At 44.9% G+C, this 18,870-nt stretch overlaps 1 protein-coding gene across 1 annotated transcript in view; it reads left to right on the top strand.

The window, feature by feature from the left end:
- The first annotated feature begins 722 nt into the window (after window positions 1–722).
- LOC149442467 (cAMP-regulated phosphoprotein 19) overlaps window positions 723–18,870 on the top strand; it is a 21,996-nt gene continuing 3,848 nt past the window's right edge. Inside the window, exons 1-2 of the mRNA XM_089656072.1 lie at window positions 723–878; window positions 12,247–12,369. Coding sequence (XP_089512198.1) covers window positions 819–878; window positions 12,247–12,369 — 183 coding nt within the window. The 5' untranslated portion in view covers window positions 723–818. The remainder of the gene's footprint in view (window positions 879–12,246; window positions 12,370–18,870) is intronic.

Below are 18,870 nucleotides of genomic sequence, written 5' to 3' on the forward strand. Positions count from 1 at the left end.
CTCATCCATGACGCAGTAAATCTGGTTGTCTATAGATAAAAGCAAACCTTTGCAGCTTTGACCAAAGTTATATAATGCCCTTTCTATAGGTGTAGGCCTTTTATATAACTCATGAAGACTGACTAGAAAACTTCTAGGACGTTACTAAGAGACTCCTAGTTATTACTGTTCACCTTCTCCTTTACAGAGTGAGTTCTCAGATGCTGAACTGAGAGCTGCTGCAACAGAGGGTAGAAAGGGCATGTGAGGGGGTTTTCATCGAAGAGCTCACTCCTGTGATGGTGGGGGTGAGCAGTAACACTAGGCTTCTCTTAGCAACGTCCTAGCAACAGCCTGGGAGTTTTCCAGTCAGGCTTCATGAGGTAAGTAAACGTCCTATAACTATAGCAAAGGGATTATTCAAGTTTGGTGAAAGCTGCAGTTTGTTTTTATATACAGACGCTGCTATCTGCATAGGCAGCTTTGATGGTAAAGGTGACGTATCCCTTGAAATATGAGCCTTTAGTTCTGACTGAAGGTCTTCCCTCAGTATACATCCCAACAGCACACGAACCCTCCCCCATCTGTCAGCTCTTCGGGGATCACTGTGCACGGAGCCGCCTTATTAACAGACGGCCAGGAGGAAGAGGACTACAGCTCCCATGAAGCTCTACGGCGGGAGACGTCACCCGGTGGCCCACGCTTGAAGAGGATTCCCCCGCCGTACTGACGTAAAGCTCCGGGTGACGTAGCCGGTGTGGCGGCCATCTTGGCGTAGGAGGAGTCTGGAGGCAGATTGGGGGCAGACAGTGTTCTGAGGCCGCCGCATCCTCTCCGCCATGTCCGCCGAGAACCTGGAGAACAAGACGCCGGAGGAGGCCTCCACTGACGAGCAGAAGGTGAGGAGATGGCGGCCACAGAGCCGGCTGAGGGGAGAATGGCGGCGGTGTGGTGGAGAGGCCGGAGGATGAGTCACAGCGTGCTGGGTGCCGGTGACTGCCCATGTGGGGGCCCTGCTGGCCTCATGAGGGTGCCGGGGATGTGTGCTTGGCTCCTAGCTCGCCCTGCTGTGAGAGATATACTTCCCCAGACTACCAGAGGAGACGCCTGACCATTTGCACCCCTGTATAGGGGCCCCTCACACCACTCTGATGCCAGGGGCCCATCTTCATCCCTGTGTAGGGGCCCCACACACCACTCTGATCCCAGGGGCCCATCTTCATCCCTGTGTAGGGGCCCCACACCACCCTGATCCCAGGGGGTCCACCTTCATCCCTGTGTAGGGGCCCCATACCACCCTGATCCCAGGGGGTCCACCTTCATCCCTGTGTAGGGGCCCCACACCACCCTGATCCCAGGGGGCCCATCCTCATCCCTGTGTAGGGGCCCCACACCACCCTGATCCCAGGGGGCCCATCCTCATCCCTGTGTAGGGGCCCCACACCACCCTGATCCCAGGGGGCCCATCCTCATCCCTGTGTAGGGGCCCCACACCACCCTGATCCCAGGGGGCCCATCCTCATCCCTGTGTAGGGGCCCCACACCACCCTGATCCCAGGGGGCCCATCCTCATCCCTGTGTAGGAGCCTCAGAGTTTTCTGCTCTCAGCCTCACAACCCTCTTTAGGAGCCCACATCTCTCTGCTCTCCGGGGTCCATATACACCTCTGTATAGGGGCCACACAGCACTCTGTTCTTAGGGGCCCATCTGCACCCCTGTATAGCGGCCCCAAACCACTGCTGTCAGGGGCCCATCACTCTGTGTATCCCCAGTACGGCTGTATATGGACCCCATACTCTCAGGGGCCCACTTTCCTCTGTGATCCTGGGTTGTCTTTTTTTTGTGGGCGCCTCTGCCAGTCTAAGATCCTCTGTACTCTGTGATGGGGCCCCAGACTTCTCAACTCTTAGGAGCCCCCTTCCCAGTCTAATCTGCTTTTATGGGGCATCTGGGAATCTCTGCCCCTCCCATCCCATAAAGGGGCCACTTTTCTCTCTGATCCTGGGTCATTGCGGTGGGGCAGGGGTATTACTCCTAATGATTGGACCCTAGACCTCTCTGTTCAGGGGCCCACCTTCCTCTCTTGATAGAGTCAGTCTTTTTGCGAGGGCTCTGCCAGTCCAAGATCCTCTGTACTCCTGTGATGGGGCCCCAGAGCTCCTAACTCTCAGGGACCCTCTTTCTCGCTCATCTTTGATTCTGAATTGTATTGGGCGGTGTTCTTAGTTGACCCCCAAACCCCTCCACTCTCAGGGGCCCAAGTTCCTCTTTTGTAATGTCCATGTCAGGCCATTTGGCAATATGGGCTCTTTTGGACCCCAGCCCCCCTCTGCTCTTAGCACACCCTTACACTCTTAGGGGCCCACCTTTCTCTCTGCCCCATGGATCATTATTTTGGGGGGAGGGGACATCTGCCATTCTAGGATCCCCTATATCCCGAAGATGGAACTCCAACCCCCCTCTACTCTCAGGAGCTCACCTTCCGGTCTTGTAAAGCCATTTGCCAATATGGTCTCCTCTGCCCCCCTATGAGGTCCAAGTACCCCTACTGTAATCTCCCAGATTTTCTGAGGTTCCAGCCCCTCTTCTGTAATCTCCCAGATTTTCTGAGGTTCCAGCCCCCCTTCTGTAATCTCCCAGGTTTTTTGAGGTTCCAGCCCCCCCTTCTGTAATCTCCCAGGTTTTTGAGGTTCCTGCTCCCCTACTCTTACCTTCCAGATTTTCTGCTGACAGCTTGATATGTCTTTTAGGGGGAATCTGCCAATTTTGGATCCCATGAACCCCAGTTCCCTCTACTTTCAGGGGCCCACCTTCATCTGTTGCCCCAGCTCACTGTTTTTTTGGGGGATTCTTTTAATTTGGGATGCTTTGCACCCCTATATTTAGGCCCTGGACTCTTCTACTCTTGAAGGTCCACCTTTCTCTGACGTTGTCTGTTTTTTTATGGGGGGGGGGTGCACCTTATAGTCTGGGATCCCCTGTTTTCCTATGATGGAGCCCCCTTATTTAGGGGGATCTGCCAGCCTGGTGTCACATTGTGTGTTGATAATCGTAGTGTTTGTATAAACCTTGGAGCCCCTAGAATTCCAGCAGACACGTGTAAGGAATATGCATGGGGTGAGCACATGGCTGGAGTGTTATATTGATGCATTACCTATGATGGGGACATGAATGGTGGCTGATGTGTGACATTAGACCGGGGGGGGGGGGGGGGGGGGTTGTCAGCAGTTGTTGGTGATGAGATCCTCTTCCCGCTGTGTCCACATGACGTTCCTGGATGTGACCGGTCATGGTCTCTGTGACTCTGGCTTCTGGAACAGGCTGGGTTTGTCCCAGTTGCTGTGTATTAGCCCCACCTAATCTGCAGTAATGAAGAGGTTACATGGAGTCCCTGCAGCAGGTTTATTACCGCCTCACCCTCCTTATTATAATATCATCTTCTCCCTCCAGTGTGTAGTATACAATCTTCCTGCATATAGAAGAGTAGAGAAATGTCGTCTTTTCATGCAATCCTACTTCATTCAATTCAGCTCTTAGAATTCTAATTGGCATTCTAATGAACTGGCTGCAATGTGTACAAACAGATCCAATAGTTGTTTGCACTCCAGCAAGCCTTCAGGATGTGCTCATATTTTCACATTGTTTTCTATTATATGGGTAAGTGATGGGTAAACACTGGGCCCTCTGCCTTCCAACTTTGGGGCCTTCTTATTGGTTCAGGCAATCTATATTAAAGCATAACTAAATCCTAGAAATGACTTATCAGAAATGCAGTGTCCTTGTCACTTCCATTGATCTGCACCCAAAGAATACCATTCTTCCTAGCTATCTTCTGTAAACTAGTTGCCATGTAATGGGGGATGACAAGGTAAGGACATGTTTGTAGTCCATATCAGTAGAGCAGCCTAGGGTAACCACCATGAATCCCTCCATAGAGACAGTGGAGAAGTGATGTAGCTCCCCCCCCCCGGGACAGGAAGTGTTTTTTTTGTAGGATTACCAGGAGCTAAAGAAGCTTTGTGGGAGGGGAGACGAAAATCAATGTAGCCACCACACCAAGAACTAGTAAGCTGCAATATATTACATTTTTATTAAAATTTGTTCCAGATCTACTTGGTTCATCTCCCACAGCCCAGAAATATGCTGGAGGACTCACTGACTGACCCTTGCTGGATATATCTTTATGAAAGGAAGGCCATGCAATTTACTGTGCTGTCAGTATCTTGCTGGGAAAAGCAGCCTAATGCAGGCCATAGACGGGACGTTTATCGGGCCGAATTGTCGGCCGATAAACAAAAAATCGGTCGATGCTGCCACCAATGCGTAGATTTTCCAGCATGACTGATAAAAAGAAACGAGAAGAACCGCGAAAATCGTCCGACAACATTGCCCCACTAACGGTGTGAATATCGGCCGACCTGTCTATGGCCTGCATTAGGGTTGGCGTGCGCTGATATCAGCTATACGGCAACCGACAGGCAGTGATGTAGAACAATGGTGGTCAGTTTACTAGGTGTAGGGGCCTCGAGTGCAGCCCCCGACACCTACAGCACAGTGGCTCTGCTCTAGGGTCCTTGGTTCAGGACCCTGTATGAGTTTCTGTGTTTGAATGTTCTGCCTGTGCCTGCGTATGCTTCCTCCCACACTCCAGACATGCCTGTAGGTTGATTTGGCTCCTGGCAAAAATTGGCCCTTGTATAATCTAATCTATTGAGTGTGCCCAAAAGCTGCTTTATCTGCCCCAAACGCAGATAAAGCTCTGAGTCCCCAGGGAGATTAAATTAAAAACAGCAAAAGCGCTGCACTTTAAAATTCAGTATCCCCAATGCTGTAGTTTAGGGGTCTCCAGACCTTCGTATGATGGCTACATAGTGGATTTTACAAATATTAGTGGGCCAAAAAATCCAGTTTTATAAAGCATTCTCCGCCTTACATCCAAGAATACGCATCAGTGTCCGCTTACATACAGGAGTGTCCATCAGACTGGTAGTGGATGTGCCAGTCTCCATATTGTGATATACAGACCGGTGCATCCACTGCCAGCCTGCCTGAGTTTTTACCTTCCCTTGCTGTGGGACTGAAGATCTTACAGTGGAACATATGTGGCCTGCCGACTGTAGTTTGGAGAAAATGGACTGCTGGAGATCACTGCCATCACATGTGGTAGTCTCCACAACTCTACACATCATAGGGATCCATAACAGGACTTGTTACTTCTGAATGCAATATTGGGACAGTTACATTTGGAGGGTGACGGGGAAAGATATGTGCACATTGGCTGCCTATTACTGGAGAAATATTTTCTTTGTTTTTGAATGAGGAATGGTTAATCATCAGATTGTCCTCACTGTCTTGTATTCCCCTCATTTCTTGTGGTATTACAAAGACAAAGGGAGGGGAAATCTCAGTTGGCTGGATCTGGGCCTTTAGTAATACTGTTTATGGAGCTTTCTTCCCTCTAATTCCCATATGAGAATATATCTGAGTCATATCTCCTGAGTGACCACTGCATTCACTTCCATGATGCTCTAGAAGCTCAGCTGTTCTGTCAATCTGTATGGGGAAGAAATTTTGTGTGTGTGTGTGTGTGTGTGTGTGTGTGTGTGTGTGTTTTTTTTTTTGTTTTTTTTACACTTGGTAATATGTTTTGATTTTTAATTAGATGGATATTTTCAGATTGATTTAGGATGTTCTTGATTTTATTTAATTTTGTTTGAGGGGGCAGTGGGGGGTGAATGGAAAGGAACTGATGTTCATAATCCCCCTTTGGCGGGGGGGAAAAAAACCCTACAAATGCTACTTGACCATTGCTGCCTAGTTCCTTGTTGTCCTGTGTTTTTGGAACACGCATGAAACACAGCTAAGGGAATTCCCTTTCATTTTAATGGAGGAAGGACACACGACAGTTCAGAGTCTCTGAACACTTGCTTTGCGTTTTGGATGCAGCCAGTTCTATTGAGGTGCACTTGAACTGCCAGCAGAGGAGGTCAAACATAGCTCCCCTTCCAATGCCCCCCCCCCCCCCCCCCATTTGTGCATGTGCTTGAAAGGAAACTGTATATTGTTACTGTTGGCAATAGAACTGTTCAAATTGGTGCGACTCCAACTTTGTGGTGCCGCATCGATTTGAAAGAAGGTTCCTGCACGATTTTTTGCGACTTGCAAAGACATCTGTGGATGAAGTCGCACAGATGTCTGCCAAGTTGCACTAACGTGCAGCTTTGAAATCCTGAGACTTGTGAAGTTGTATCCAGTGTGAACCAGGGCTAAATGCTGTAATTGAGCATGCTCAAGTGTTATTTCATGTGTAGGATTTGGGCTGTAGGGTACACACGCTAGTCATCAGTGAAAGCCTGACCACCTCCTTAAGATCCAAGTTTTTGGCTGTTGATTCTTTGTGGGTCAGACTTGGAACAAGCAGCATGAGCTGATCTGCATATTTGTTCCAAGTCATATGTCCGTACAATGCCTGCCTGCTCACTGTGCATCACGGTGTTACTTTAGTTCTGCTTTGAGCCAAAACTGATTGTGAGGCTTATGGGACATTGTAGATCCCCCTTCTGAAGATGCTTGGCCTATGGCCAGTTCAGATCAATAAGGGTTGGTCTCCTGGAACAAGTATACACATCTGTAAGACGGACATCCTTATTAGCATGGCAAGGGCCACAAAGTATTTAGGCAAGTGGGTAAGCAGGACCACTAGGCAGCTAGCATTTGCATCTTGGGAAGTGGCAATGACAGCCCTGTGTCCCTTCTAGAAAAGGTTTCCTTTTGGGACTCATGTGGATGTTGTTCACCAATATATTTTTCTGACAGAGCAGAAATGAGAGTTGTGTGCCACACTGCAAGTCTCCCATGGAGGATGACTTGTCTTCTGCCTGAGCTCAGCGCTGAGGAGCGACATCTCTCTAGCTGCTTGAGGAGAATAACTGTCAGAGTCTTTAGTCTTCCTGACAGCAGCTTTATGTACAGAGCTCTGGAAGAAAAGTCTTACAACTGACTTTTTTCTTTTGTTTTTCCTTTTTGCTCTGATTGGTAGAAGATAGAAGTAAATACAAAAATTATGCAAGTCTTGAGGGGTAAGGCTGCATGGATCATAGTTACAGATGGCCAATATGTCCTTTTTTTTTTTTTTTCCCCATGTTGGATAATTAGGGAGGTTTATAACCCCGGACAGTGTCCCATAGCCAAAACAGGAAGTGGGAGAAAATCCCCCCAAAGTGAGGCAATCCCAGATCTAGTGTCACCATTGAAAGCTTTCCCCCTTATTACTGTTCTGATGTCAACCCAAAATGTGAGATTTCCTTTCACTTTTGATGGTAACAGGACAAATGAGAGGGTGACTCTCCCTAATGGGGGCACAGACAGCAGTAAGAAATGACAGGTGTTCTAATCCCTCCAATCTAACCAAAAAGTATTGCTTATCGATAATGGTCACAGTCAGTCCTTCCCATCCCAAGGATCAGCCAGTGTGGGTCTGGAACCGGGGTTGGAGAAACCTAGATGCCAGGATGTCGCTGGACTACTGCCTGGGCTGGCTTGGAACACACGCAAAGTGGACGCGACCTCAGACGGAAGGTTTGGTGCCTTGGAGGACAGGTTATGCGTCCGGAGCTCTCTGCTCCTAGAGGCCTGGAAACACACAGCTATATCCAACTGCTTATGGGCACAGCAGTGGCTAGGCGGACTACATATACCAGCGTGACATTTTTTGCAACCATTCAGTTAAAGTAGAAAAAGCAGAGTGAACATAAAACCAGAGGTAAAAAACATGGTATGTGATACAATTCTCAGCAAGCAGGATGGTAAGACCAGCAGCTGTGGCTGCGCCCTCGGCAGCTGCCTAGTTTGCCTATTGGTAGCACCAGGCCCGGGTAAGTGTTGGAGGGTGGGGGGGGGGGGGGTGGTTATGCACACAAGGTTTTTACCCTTTAATACAGAAAATGCATTAAAGTAAACCTTTACAACCTCTTTAACAGGACTGCCATATTTAAAATTCTTTACAGATGCAGACTTGTTTCCTGCTTGGTAATGTTACACAGAGGGTGAAATTTTCTTGTTTTTCAGTAACTACAAATGCTGTATCATCTGATTAGTGCATTTTTTTTATTTTATTTTGGGGCTGTTACTTACCCTTGCTTCACCGACCAGGAGCAAGTATATGAAAGGTCCTAACATCCAATATGTGCCGACTCATTTCTGGATCAGTATGTTACCAGGTAGTGAGAATGATGGCCGCAGGTCATGCACTTTGATAACGTCATTGTTCTCTGCAGTCCTAAGCCTTTCTGAGATGTATTCATAAAGTAATTTTAAAGGCTATGTCCACCTTTAAGTTAAATAATGCAAGGAAATTAATAAATGCAAATATTTTTGCAGCAGAAATGAATTAACCCCCCCCACAGAAGCCTGCAGTGCAACTTGGCCTTTAATCACAGGCACTTTGACATTGCACTTTGTCTACAGACCGGTATCTAAGCCAGCCAAAAGCCCCATTCACACCAGGTGCATTGGGCAGCCTTGTCCAGCAGTCCCAGCAGTTGGACAGGGCAAATATATTAAGTTGACAGTGCTGTGCTTTAAGGAATATTGTGTGACATTTCAGTAAAGTTGAAGAAAAAAAACAATGTGCCATACCAGCAGCCACATTACAACACAGCTGATGTGGACAAGCTAATGTTAGGCTTGCAGAAGGTAAATGCAGGTTCATGGTTATCACTTGTAGTCCAAATTCTTGACCCTGTTCCAGGACGTCATGCAGCTAGATAGCTAACTGAATTTATCTGAATGCAGCCATATATGATCCTGTAAAGTGATGGTGTGGTCGGCGAGCTGCCTTGACTTTTTGATACAATGAAAAGTACCTTAAACCTGTTCAGGGTTACTGACTGAGGAAGTATTAAAGCCAGCGGGGCAGCTTAAAGCGGAACTACGCTGCAACTGAGCACCAAAAACACAATTTTCATTTTTAATATTCAAAACAACCTTCCCCATCCATTTGTCTTCATTATTTATTTTGCTGAGAAATTGCCCCCATCATTTCTGGCTGTGGCTATCTTGCGTAAGGCCTGATGATTCATGTAGCATTTACTTCCTGTTATCCATCTGCTCTTAGCTCAGGCAGGAGGGTGTGCTTAGCTGAGAAAACCCCTCCTCCTTCTCTTCAGTAGACGCCTTGGATATGTGACATCATTTTCCTAGGTTTGGAAACCAAGCAACTGAAGAAATGTAAAAACAAAACTTAAAACCACTAAATATGATATGATTTACTAATGCTAGCAGCATAAGGACTAAAAATAGTCAATGTCCATTGAGAGAGTAAGCCCTGGTTCACACTGATGTGACCCTTTAAATTGCATGCAATGTTTGGCAAAGGAAACGTTCTAATTGGTGTGACTCCGACCTTGTCGGAGTTGCACCAATTTGAAAAAGTCATTCCAGCACTACTTTTGCTGATTTTGGGATGCGACTCGCATAGATATCTGTGAATGAAGTAGCCCAGATGCCTGCAAATCGCACCTGAAGTCCCATTGACATGTGAAGTCACTTGATTTCTAATTTGTGTGCAGTGTGAACAGGGGCTCCTTTCATGTAGTGAGTTCTGTCTTTGTGCAGCTCACAGGATTACCTGCATGCTTTGCAGCTTCTCCTCTGCTGTTTACTTTTCAATTTCTAAGGACTTGCATATTCCATTCTGCATGCAGCAATTCCTGTACTGACTCCACCTCCTGAAACTTCTCATCACCTCCTGTAGTTCAGAAGGTGGGCTCTGCGATATGTGACACAACGGTCTATCAACCAGGCATAGTGACTACATGTCACACAATTCCAGTAACTGAATGTGTAGGGTATCTTCACAAAGCAAGTCTACAAACTGAGATTGTTCAGATGAGTAGATTAGTAATAATTGACTTTCAATGTGGAAATAAATATTTGATTTTACATGTTGACTTACACTTTAGACAAGGGATATACTGATACTGTTATTTGTGCCAATGCTGAGTATTTGCACTAGTACTCATGAAAATGCTTCAGATACCCAAAACTGATACTTTGCAATGCAATTTGCTTCCGTACAAAATGAATGGACGCAAATCACACTGCAAAGAATGGCATGCGGTTTCCCATGGGGAAACAGCATGCATATCATACTTGCCGTGCTTGGTTTTATTTTATTTTTTTATTTAGGTTATAGGTCTATCCCTACTTTACACTTTGGTTGTGGTTCTACAGGCTGAAGGTTTTTTACCTTGGTGTTCTAAGCATAAAGGTAAAAAAAACACCTGGATGCAGCTTCACACTCCCCAGCCCCCCCAATACTCATGATCATGATCTGGCTGCCCCAGGTCTCTCTCTCTCCTCATTGGCTACCACTGCTGTCAATCACAGCCACTGAGCCGATGAGGAGAGAGTGGGTGGGGCTGGGGAACGTGCATGCGCCAGTGCCCCTATAGCAAGCAGCTTGCTATTGGGGGCACTGGTCATGGGGGAGGAGTCAGGAGTGCCAGCAAGGGACCTGAGAAGAGGAGGATCAAGGGTGCTCTGCAAAATCTATCTCTCAATCTATCTAATCTATAAATTATTGGGACGCCTGCCTTTTACACTCACATGAACTTTAATGGAATCCCAGTCTTAGTCTGTAGGGTTCAATATTGAGTTGGCCCGCCCTTTGCAGCTATAACAGCTTCAACTCTTCTGGGAAGGCTGTCCACAAGGTTTAGGAGTGTCTATGGGAATGTTTGACCATTCTTCCAGATCAGCATTTGTGAGGTCAGGCACTGATGTCGGACGAGAAGGCCTGGCTCGCAGTCTCCACTTTAATTCATCCCAAAGGTGTTCTATGGGGTTGAGGTCAGGACTCTGTGCAGGCCAGTCAAGTTCCTCCACCCAAAACTCGCTCGTCCATGCCTTTATGAACCTTGCTTTGTGCACTGGTGCGCAGTCATGTTGAAACAGGAAGGGACCATCCCCAAACTGTTCCCATAAATTTTAAGAGCATGAAATTGTCCAAAATGTCTTGGTATGCTGACTCCTTAAGAGTTCCCTTCACTGGAACTAAGTGACCAAGCCCAACCCCTGAAAAACAACTCCACACCATAATCCTCCCTCCACCAAACTTTACACTTGGCACAATGCAGTCAGGCGAGTACCGTTCTCCTGGCAACCACCAAACCCAGACACGTCCATCAGATTGCCAGACAGAGAAGCATGATTTGTCACTCCAGAGAAAAGGTATCCACTGCTCTAGAGTCTAGTAGTGGCGTGCTTTATACCACGGCATCCGACGCTTTGCATTGCACTTGGTGATGTAAGGCTAGGATGCAGCTGCTCAGCCATGGAAACCCATTCCATGAAGATCTCTTATGCACTTTTATCCTAATCTTAAAGCCATACAATGTTTGGAGGTCTTTAGCTATTGACTCTGCAGACAGTTGATGACTTCTGTGCGCTTCAGCATGCACTGACCCCGCTCTGTCATTTTACCTGACCTTGTGGCAGAGTTGCTGTTCCCAGCCGCTTCTGCTTTCTTATAATACCACTAACAGTTGACTGTGGAATATTTAGTAGCAAGGACATTTCACAGATGGACTTATTGCACATGTGGCAGCCTATCACGGTACCACGCTTGAATTCACTGAGCTCCTGAACGACCCATTCTTTCACAAATGTTTGTAGAAGCAGTCTACATGCCTAGGTGCTGGATTTTATACACCTGTGGCCATGGAGGTGATTGGAACGCCTGAATCCAATGATTTGGAGGGGTGTCCCAATACTTTTGGCAATATAGCGTGTGTGTGTGTGTGTGTGTGTGTGTGTGTAATTCTTTAAAAAAATAAATAATTATCACAAAGTAGCAAAATGATTTTCTCTAGACATTTTGTCCCAAGAGTTCTAAAATCACTAGAAGATGTCTTAAATAACACCGCACATGCAGATTGATGAGCACAGATGGCACATTCATAGATTTGTATATCAGCCCTGTGTTGTTCACCAGACGTCAATGGATGGACTGTGATGATGGCATATTTTAAAATCGGGGGGAGGAGAACGTTATTTAGAATATAGAGCCTTGTCAGCAGTATCCATGGTGATTTGTAGAAAACATCTAATCTCCTTGACTCCAGGAGTAGCTGACACAGGGGACTTGACAGCTCTTGTTTACAAAGTTCAAGCAATGCTATTGCCATATTAAAATACATTTTAATGTTTTGCATTTTTCTAAGTACGGATATGTTCATATAACCTAATTTTTTGTTCTTTTCCTAGGAAGTGGATGATAAGGTAATCAGTCCAGAAAAGGTAGAAGAGGCCAAATTAAAAGCAAGGTATCCTCATCTGGGTCCTAAGCCAGGAGGTTCTGATTTCTTGCGGAAACGGCTTCAAAAAGGGGTAAACAACTTCAAAACCTGTTAATATTTAATTCCAGGAAGATTTATTCAAAGCTTTGTCCACAATATGCTGTTTTAAAAACAATGCTCCCTCTTCATGCATGTGTGTGGATTTTGCAGTCTGCTCTGTAATTTTTTAAATGGAAGTAGTCCTCTCCATAGTAGACTGATGCACAGAAAACTGTGAATCAAAAATCCATCTAAAATTTGCCTATGTCAGTTATGGGGAAAGGTTGCCACCATCCCTTACAGTGGATATAAAAAGTCTACACGCCCCTGTTAAAATGTCAGGTTTCTGTGGTATAAAAAAATAAGACAAAGATAAATCATTTCAGAACTTTTTCCACCTTTTTAATGTGACCTATGAACTGTACAACTCAATTGAAAAACAAACTGAAATATTTTAGGGGGGGAGGGGTAAACATAGAAAACTAAAATGTGGTTGCATTAATGTGTACACCCTCTTATAACTGAGGATGTAGCTGTGTTCAGAATTAAACAATCACATTTAAAATCATGTTACATAGGAGTCAGTACACACGTGCCTCTGATTAACCCCAATTAAAGATCAGCTGTTTTAGTAGGTCTTTCCTGACATTTTCTTAGTCGCATCCTACAGCAAAAAACCATGGTCCACAGAGAGCGTCCAAAGCATCAGAGGGATCTCATTGTTAAAAGGTATCACTCAGGAGAAGGGTACAAAACATTTCCAAGGCATTAGATATACCATGGAACACAGTGAAGACAGTCATTCTCAAGTGGAGAAACTATGGCGCAACAGTGACATTACGAAGAACTGGACATCCCTCCAAAATTGATGAGAAGACAACTGGTCTGGGAGGCTGCCAAGAGGCCTGCAGTTTTGTCTTTCCTCATTCAGTAACATTAAATATGCAGGAATATCTGGCAAGTACTGGCTGTGTGGTACATTTGACAACAATCTTCCGTATTCTTCATATGTCTGGGCTATGGGGTAGAGTGGCAAGACGGAAGCCTTTTCTTACAAAGAAAAACATCCAAGCCCGGCTACATTTAGCAAAAACACATCTGAAGTCTCCCAAAAGCATGTGGGAAAATGTGTTATGGTCTGTTGAAACCAAGGTTGAACTTTTTGGCCATAATTCCAAAAGATATGTTTGGCACAAAAAAAAAACACTGCACTTCACCAAAAGAACACCACACCCACAGGGAAACATGGTGGTGGCAGCATCATGCTTTGGGGCTGTTTTTCTTCAGCTGGAACTGGGGTCTTATTCAAAGTAGAGGGAATTATGAACAGTTCCAAATACCAGTTAATATTGGCACCTTCAGGCTTCTGCTAGAAAGCTGAACATGAAGAGGAACTTCATCTTTCAGCATAACGACCCAAAGCATACATCCAAATCAACAAAGGAATGGCTTCACCAGAAGATTAAAGTTTTGGAATGGCCCCGCCAGAGCCCAGACCTGAATCTGATCAAAAATCTGTGGAGTGATCTGAAGAGGGCTGTGCACATGAGATGCCCTCGTAATCTCTGACAGATTTGGAGTGTTTTTGCAAGGAAGAGTGGGCAAATATTGCCAAATCAAGATGTTCCATGCTGATAGACTCATACCCAAAAAGACTGAGTGCTGTAATAAAATCAAAAGGTGCTTCAACAAAGTATTAATTTAACCATTAGCCGCCCGGCCAATGGCCGTTTGGCGGCTTGAAATGCGCTCCTAAATTCCGGGTGCAGGCCATTTGGCGTGCTCCCGCACATGCGCAGTTTGCGGCACAGCAGAGTGGCGCAGCAGCGGGATCTGTCACGGGCCGTGCACCTCGGACACGGCCGATGACAGATCCGAGTACCGGCTCCCGTAGCTGGTACCATGTGACCCGCTGTGACCAATCACAGCAGGTCACATGATAGTTGTATACAATGGATGGCTTCATTCATGATGCCATCCATTGTATACTAGTGCCTAGCTGTGAATGGTCACAGCAGGTCACATGCACATGTCGTGATTAGCTGTAACCAAATCACAGCTAAGCACAAAAAAAAAAAAAAGCTGAATGAATCGATTTCATTCAGCTAAATGCTTGCTTATAGCAAAGTAATTCTTTGCTATAAGCAAACTGTGTATAAAAAAAAAAAAAAAATACTTATCACTCCCCAAAAGTAGTACAATGTTACTATGGTAACATTGAACTACTTTGGTCATAGTAAAATATGAAAAACAAATCTTTAAAAAAATGTAATAAAAAATTAAATATAATAAAAAAAAATTAAAAAAATATATATATAATTTTTTTTTTCATACTGTCACCAGTCAGTGTCCATGTTCACCGCCATGCCAGTTATATGAAGACGCTGTACTGCACTGGTGACAGTATGTAAAAAAAAAAAAATAGTGAAAATAATTTTTTTAATTTTTTCATTTTCCGAAAAATTATGACAAAAAAATACAACTTCAAAAAACTCGCCATGCCTCTTATGAAGTACGTCGGACTGTCTACTCTGCAAAAAGGGGTCATTTGGGGGATATCTGTACTATTCTGACATTCTTGGACCTCAAGAAATTAGATTGGCTGTCAGTACTTCAGGACTGATCAATTTTCAGATCTATACCGTAGTTTGTGAACTCTATAACTTTCCTACAAACTAAAAAATACATCCTAATTTGGGTTATTTTCACCAAAGACATGTAGCAGAATACATCTCGGCCTAAATTTATGAAGAACAATTATTTATTTGTAAACTTTTATAACAGAAACAAAGAAAAACGTGTTTTTGTTTTCAAAATTTTTGGTCTTTTTTTGTTAATTTAGCAAAAAATAAAAACCCCAGCGGTGATTAAATACCACCAAAAGAAAGCTCTAGTTGTGTGAAGAAAATGATAAAATTTTAGTTTGGGTACAATGTTGTATGACCGCGCAATTGTCATTCAAAGTGTGAGAGCGCTGAAACCTGAAAAATGGCCTGGGCAGGAAGGTGTAAAATCACACGGTATTGAAACGGTTAAGGGTGTGCACACTTAGCAACCATGTTATTTTAGGTTTTTTTTGTTCAACTGAGTTGTACAGTTTATAGGTTACATTAAAGGTGGAAAAAGTTCTGAAATTTCTGACTTTTTTTTTTTTTTTTTTACATCACAGTAACCTGACACTTTAACAGGGGTGTGTATAATTTTTATATCCCCTGTATGTAGTAATAATAAGCATAGAAAAAGTTGTATGTGCCATTTGAGGGGACTTTGAAGGCAACCAAGAATAAGCAAACCACCAGATTATTAACCATATATGTTTCATTTTATTACAATTAAAATATGCAGCCAGTAACTTGTTGCAAATTGTTCCATTAAAATGACATATTGCATTACAGCTCATAATTCGCTTTTGGATTGGAACACCATCCTGTAACACAATGCGGTACAGCCAGTTAGGATTCCGCTGGATTGTTGAAATTCCCCAGTCCATACACTGGAATCATCTTTCGTGTTTCGAGTTGATATATAAATTATTCATCAGGGAAGAAATGTACCACACCATGATTAAACCAAACGACACAATAATAAGCATAACATAGACATGCTACTTCACCCAAAGTTTACATCACATTTTCCGCCATTGATGTGCACAGAGTCCACTTGCAGATTAAAAAGCTGTGGCCACCTATCTCAGCATCTGAGGGGGGCTCACTCCAGCTGGTTAGGTTCAAATTAAGGAATAAACAGAATTTTTAGATCAATAATTCAAAACATGTAGGATGTTTCCAGTGAATGGATTGACTGGGAAATTTCCTGACTAGCTGCACCACATTGTTACAGGGTGGTTTTCCAATCCGAAAGTTACTTATGAGCTGTAATGCAATATGAAACTATTTGTAATCTGTTACTAGCTACGTATTTTAATTCGTAATAAAATGAATTTTTTATATATGGTTAATAATCTGGTGGTTTGCTTATTCTTGGTTTCCTTCAAAGGAAATCCATTTATCGACCTAAAGCCCAATTGAAGGTCAGATTAAAGGCCAAGCTCACTTTTTGTGGCACAAGTTTACATTTGTAAAAGTTGATGTAAAGGCTCAAGGTTTTTTACCTTCATGCATTCTGTGCATGAAGGCAAAAGACCTTCCCCGCCCCTGCCCCCTAATACTCACTTAAGCCCCCATCTCGATCCAGCAATGTGCACTGCAGTCCCTGCTATCCCGGGGACCCCCTCTTTTCATTGGCTGAGACAACAGCAGGAGCTATTGGCTCCTGCTGCTGTCCATCACAGCCAGTGAGCCAATGAGAAGAGTAGGGGCGGGGCCGTGTGTGAATGGACAGCAGCGGCTGGGGGGAGTGCACATGATCCGGTTCCCCCATTGTAAGCTGCTTACTCTGCTTTACAGAGTATTGTAAGAGGCTGTAAACCGAGCCACATAAAAAAAAAAAAATTAAAAAATACCTGTATATATTTAAAATGGTGTGGGGTTTTTTTTTCTCACGGTATAGATAGTAGTAAAACTATGCCATTGTTTTATTACTGTACCTCTTAGTGGGACGGTTAAAGAACCTCCAGTTTAAGGCAAAACTTTCTCAAAAATGTCTTCCAGGACAGCCCCTTGGGACTCGGCGTCCAAGCTACGCCTTTGTGCCTTACTCTTTTCAGGCAATAACCTTTTTGATCCAGGAGGCCTTGGAGCGTACAGCCGATAAAGAGGGTGTTTCCAGAGGGTAAAAGAGATCTTACTCCAGGAGGGTTTTTTGCCAGAAAACGCAGGGCCAGCAAAGTGAGGATGTTCAGCCGAAGAAACATTGGACAGGGCACAAGAACAAGGGTAAGGGGGGAATCTTATTCGATCCTCCTCAGGGCCCCACAAAATCTCAATGACTCGAGCGTCCCAGTGGGAGGAAGACTGGGGACCTTTCTCCCTCAGTGGGCTTCTTTCAATCTCCCCGAACCCATTCGTTCTGGACTTGGTAGAGAAGGGGTACAGGTTTAAGTTAGACTCTAGTCCTCCCTCTGGGTATCTGGTAACCAACCTTTCCAAGAATCAGGAGAAGGCACATGGTCTATTTGGCCTGATTGGAGACCTGGTGGATCAACAGGTCCTTACTCTGGTTCCCCTGAACAAGCAGAGGATGGGATTTTTATTCCCATGTTTTTGTAGTGAAAAAGCCCTCAGGCAAGTTTTGCCTTATCTTAAACCTGCACCCTCTCAATCAGTCTTTAAGATACAAATACTTCAGGTTGGAATCTATCTTCTGTACAAAAAAAAAAAAAAAAACTATCCTTTTACCCAGATTTTCATCGCTACATTGGATCTGAGGGAATGCGTATCTTCACATCCCCATACAGCATGTGAGTCAGAAATACCTAAGGATTGGTACAGAAATCCACCACTGGCAGTGTTGGGCTCTACCTTTCGGTCTGGCCTCAGCACCAAGAATTTTTACAAAGTGCTTGTGGAGGCCTTGGCCCCCTTAAGAATGAGATCTATTACGATCATTCCATATCTGGACAATCTCTTCTTCATGGCCAGGTCTCACCTAACAGTTGACAGAGGATATGTGGGTTGCCCAGGACTTCCTTCAGAGTCTGGGGTGGCTCATAAACAAGTTGTGTTTAACTCCCTCCCAGAGAGTTGCCTATCTGGGGTATGAGATTTCCTCAGTAGAAAGAAAGATCTTCCTTCCACAGGAAAAAATTCTCAGGATAATTCGGGTGCTGGCAGAGCTTCAGAACAATTTTGGCCATTTCAATAAGCGATATCGTGAGGGCAGTAGGTTTCACGACATTATGCTTCCCGGCTGTTCCCTGGGCGAGATTCCACCAGTGACCACTGCAGTCTTTTCTTCTGGGGGTTTAGAACAGGGACAGGTCTGCACTGGATCTTACAGTCTGGCTTCCTTGCAGGAGATCCCTTTGGTGGCGAATGCAGTACAATCTAGCCAGGGGTCTAGCTAGCAGCTTTTGATGGGGAGTGCTGGATTCCTTTCAAGCAGATCTAATAGACTGTCACCTGCAGATTCGTTCAGACAATATGACTACGGTGGCATACATCAACAAACGGGGGTACAAGAAGCCCTCCTCTCCAAGCAGTTGCGGACAGCATACTCTCTTGGGCCGATCAAAACTTGTGTTCAATATCTGCCATCCATCTAAAAGGAGCTCAGAATTCCCGAGCAGACTTCCTTAGTCAGCATCCAGTCAAGCACGACGACTGGTCTCTCAATCAGGAAGTATTTGAGACCATCACTATGAAATAGGGCAGGCCAGAGGCAGATCTTTTTGCTTCCCAAGAAAACAGGAAGGTCAGCCAGTTCTCCCTAAATCAGGCCTTGGGTAAAGATGCTCTCGCAAGGGCCAAAAAGGTTATCGCCTGAAAAGGGTAAGGCACAAAGGCGTAGCTTGGACACTGAGTCCCATGGGGCTGTCCTGGAAGACTTATAGAAAATGAGTTACCGGTAAGTCTAACTTTGGTTTTCTGTGATTGCTAACGAAAGCTGGTTCTCAAGCTCCACTCCACTGTTTGAACTTTATGAGACTCAAAAT

Source organism: Staurois parvus, unplaced genomic scaffold (genome assembly GCF_062004578.1).
Source record: "Staurois parvus isolate SC_StPar_1 unplaced genomic scaffold, SC_StPar_1.0 ptg000885l, whole genome shotgun sequence".
Lineage (NCBI taxonomy): Eukaryota > Metazoa > Chordata > Amphibia > Anura > Ranidae > Staurois > Staurois parvus.